This window comes from Otolemur garnettii, unplaced genomic scaffold (assembly GCF_000181295.1).
Source record: "Otolemur garnettii isolate 467f Iridium unplaced genomic scaffold, OtoGar3 scaffold00204, whole genome shotgun sequence".
NCBI lineage: Eukaryota > Metazoa > Chordata > Mammalia > Primates > Galagidae > Otolemur > Otolemur garnettii.
Genome location: NW_003852599.1, coordinates 191,212 through 195,103, shown reverse-complemented (window position 1 = coordinate 195,103; position 3,892 = coordinate 191,212). Strand labels below are relative to the sequence as shown.

The 3,892-nt window shown below is 47.6% G+C and overlaps 1 protein-coding gene across 1 annotated transcript in view; it reads right to left on the bottom strand.

Moving 5' to 3' along the window:
- Window positions 1-646: 646 nt before the first annotated feature.
- The window catches only part of LCK (LCK proto-oncogene, Src family tyrosine kinase), a 31,579-nt gene continuing 28,333 nt past the window's right edge, over window positions 647-3,892 (bottom strand). Inside the window, exon 13 of the mRNA XM_012812387.2 lies at window positions 647-1,284. Coding sequence (XP_012667841.1) covers window positions 1,082-1,284 — 203 coding nt within the window. The 3' untranslated portion in view covers window positions 647-1,081. The remainder of the gene's footprint in view (window positions 1,285-3,892) is intronic.

Sequence of the window (3,892 nt, the reverse complement as noted above, 5' to 3'; positions counted from 1 at the left end):
AAAAAAAAAAAATGCTACTGATTGAACTTATATAATGGGGAAGAAAGTCCTGTGACACACACCCATCTCCTAGGAGGTTACAGATGGGGGTGGCCCTGAATACTTTGGGGAGGAAGTCAGGAACATGGTCCCATTTATAAGGGTTCACAGAGCCCACACAGCAGAGTTGTACAGATGTCTTTTTCTCCCCCTCCATCACCAGGACTAGAAAAAGTTCAGATATGCCCTTGTTTAATTTTGTTTTTTTTTTTTTTTTTTGAGACAGAGTCTCACATTCTCACCCTCAGTAGAGTGCTGTGGCATCATAGCTCACAGCAACCTTAAACTCTTGAGCTTAAGTGATCCTCTTGCCTCAGCTTCCCAAATAGCTGGGACTACAGGCCCCCGCCACAATGTCCAGCTATTTTTAGAAACGAGGTCTCACTCTGGTTCAGGCTGGTCATGAACCTGTGAGCTCAGGCAATCCACCCACCTCAGCCTCACGAGAGTGCTGGGATTACAGGCGTAAACCACCACACCTGGCCCCAGATATGCACTTATTCCATCTTCCACTCCAACTCAGGGCAACTCTGCTTCCATCTTTTGGACCCAAACTACCCCCAACAAGGAAAAGGAGGTGAGAGTGTAAAGCAAAGAGATGTACAGCCTTCATCAACAGACATTTATTGAGCTTCTGATATGTGCACCAAGGAGGAGCACACAAGAGGTATTAGATAGGGTCCCAGCCCTCAAGGAGCTTCTGGATGACCTGAGAAAGGAAAAGCGGGTGGAGGCAAAAGCTGGTTATCAGTCACAGGCCTCTTTCCTCTCTCTCTGGTCTTGGGAAATAGGAGGGCCCAGGAAGGGATACCTTGGACAGTGTCCCAGACATATACGTACAGGCTACACATGTACAAGACACATGTGCAGAGTCCACACTACAGGACACATGTACAAGACACAAGATGCGTGTGTGTCTCACATGGGCGGGATTCATGTAAAAAGTCCGTATGTGCTTAGGCCATGTGGGCATGGCACAAATTCCATCTCCCCAAGCCAAGTTGGCAAGCTGGCGGGGAGGACCCTGGGCCAGCTAGACCTCTCAAGGCTGAGGCTGGTATTGGCCCTCTGTGGCTGTGAAGAAGTCCTCCAGTACACTGCGCAAGTAGTCAAAGGTGGGCCGGTCCTCTGGGTGCTCCTTCCAGCACAGCATCATGAGGTCGTACAGTTCCTCGGGACAGTTATCAGGTCGCACCATACGGTAGCCTCGCTCCAGGTTCTGAATCACCTCAGGATTGGTCATCCCTGGAGGATGATGGGAGAAAGGACATCATGGCTCCAAGCACCAGAAACCCAGAGGCAGGGGTGATGCTCAGTACAATTTTTTTTCTTTTGAGACAGAGTCACTATATCACTGTGGCATCACAGCTCACAGCAACCTCAAACTCCTGGGCTCAAGCAATTCTCTTGCCTCAGCCTCCCAAGTAGCTGAGACCACAGGCACCTGCCACAATGCCTGGCTATTTTTTGTTGTAGTTGTTATTATTGGTTAGCTGGCCCAGGCCAGGTCTGAACCCACCAACTTCGGTGTATGTGTGTGGCTGGCACCATAACCACTGTGCTATGGGCGCCAAGCCAATGCTCAGTACATTTAACTGGCATGATGTAAGCACCAATCCAAAAGAATCTTGGACTTCATCCATGGTAAGGCCACATTTGCAGCACCTGCTACATGTCAGTCGCACCACTCAGAGCACCTGGTCTAGATTAACACTCGGTAACCTACATGTTAGTTGTGGGACCTTGGATGAACCAACTTATCTCTTTGAACTTCAGCTTCCTCAACTGGAAAATAAATGGTTGTTGCTACCTCAGAGTTATGAGGATTGAATGAGGTAGTGCATATAAAGCACCACGTATAAGGCCTGGATCAGAGATCCTTCACAAAGGGTACCCGTGATGATGATTATTATCTGATGGGAACGAAGGCATGGTCAGGGCCTAGGGCAGGATGGGAGCCCACGACCAGGATAGTGGGAAGGTTTCTCCAGTTTTGAGACCAGGCACATGAGATGACTCATCAGGAAGCCAAATGGATCCCAGTTCCCAGCAAAGCAGAATCTGCCTGGGGCTTAGAAGGTTGTGACTCAGATGGAATAGTCTTTGGGCTCGTTCCCTCCCTTGATGCTAGTCCTGGCTTCCCTGGTAGGCTTCTGGCATGTAGACCCTCATGAACTGCTCTGGAGAACTGGATAGTCACACCAAAGACATAGCTCCCTATTTTTAAATTTCCCACATAGCCTTTGGTTTCTCCTTCAGTTTCCCAAGAGAGGATTGTGACAAGCAGTCCCCGAAGACCAAACCCTTACAGGGTCCTGCCACAATAGAAATTTTGCTCTTGAAAAGCTTGTGGCTGGACCCTGGTTGACAGAGACCCTTCTTACTCAGACCTTTCCCCTAGGAAGCCTCTACCTATTTATCCCTCATGGGTTTTTTTTTGTTGTTGTTTTGTTGTTGTTTAAGTGACAAAGTCTTACTTTATCACCCTTGGTAGAGTGCTGTGACATCACAGCTTACAGCAACCTCTAACTCCTGGTCTTAGGCAATTCTCTTGCCTCAGCCTCCCGAGTAGCTGGGACTACAGGCACCCACCAAAACGCCCATCTGTTTTTTGTTGTTGTTGCAGTTTGGCTGGGGCCAGGTTTGAACCCACCACCCTCGGTATATGGGGTCTGCGCCCTACCCACTGAGCAACAGGCTCTGCTCCATTTTTTTTTTTTTTTTTGAAACAGAGTCTCACTATGTCACCTTCAGAAGAGTTCTGTGATGTCACAGCTCACAGCAACCTCAAACTCTTGGGCTTAAGCAATTCTCTTGCCTCAACCTCCCAAGTAGCTGGGACTACAGGCGCCCACCACAATGCCTGGCTATTTTTTTTTTTGTTGTAGTTGTCATTGTTGTTTAGCAGGCCCAGGCCAGATTTGAACCTGCTAGCCACGGTGTATGTGGCTGGCACCCTAACCACTGAGCAACAGGTGCTGAACCTATCCCTCACATTTTAAAATCAAGATTATCTAGTACTCTGGGAGGCACAAGCCAGAGGATCCCTTGAGCTCAGAAGTTCAAGACCAGCCTGAGCAAGAGTGAGAACCTGTTTTCTCTAAAAATAGAGAAAACTAGCTGGGTGTTGTGTTAGGTGCTTGTACTCCCAGTTACTCAGGAGTCTGAGGCAGGAGGATTACTTGAACCCAGGAGTTTGAGAATTTGAGGTTGCTTTGAGCTGGGCTGATGCCAGGGCACTCTAGCCTGGACAACAAAGTGAGACTGTCTCCAAAATAAATAAATTACACAAAAATATACACACACACACCCCACAGACCCACTTTGGTTTGGACCTATAGGGTTTTTAAACAATTTGAGTCAATCACTAATATTTGGAAACAAGCAAATATTCCTGAAACTCCAAGTTTGGACTTCTCTTTAAAAACAAAACAAAGCAAAACAAAAAAAAGTTCTGGTTTTTGGACTCCTGTGCCTTAATGGCAACCATCTGCTGCTGCAGCTGCAAGTTCACCAAGGTCCCCATTTCTCCCATTTCCTTCTTGACCCTGATGCCAGAAGTTAGTTGCCATTCATCATCTTGCTTTCATTGTCCTTTTTCTTTTAACAGAGACATTCTGTATGGGTTCACTTCAGTGGGTACAGAGAAGCAGTGAGGACTCTTGGCAGGACAACTGGAGTGTATTTCTTTTTTCATTTTTTTTTTTTTTGAGACAGAGTCTCAAGCTGTCACCCTGGATGGAGTATCATGGCGTCAAAGCTCACAGCAACCTCCAACTCTTGGGCTTAAGCGATTCTCTTGCCTCAGCCTCCCAAGTAGCTGGGATTATAGGTACCTGCCACAGTGCCCAGC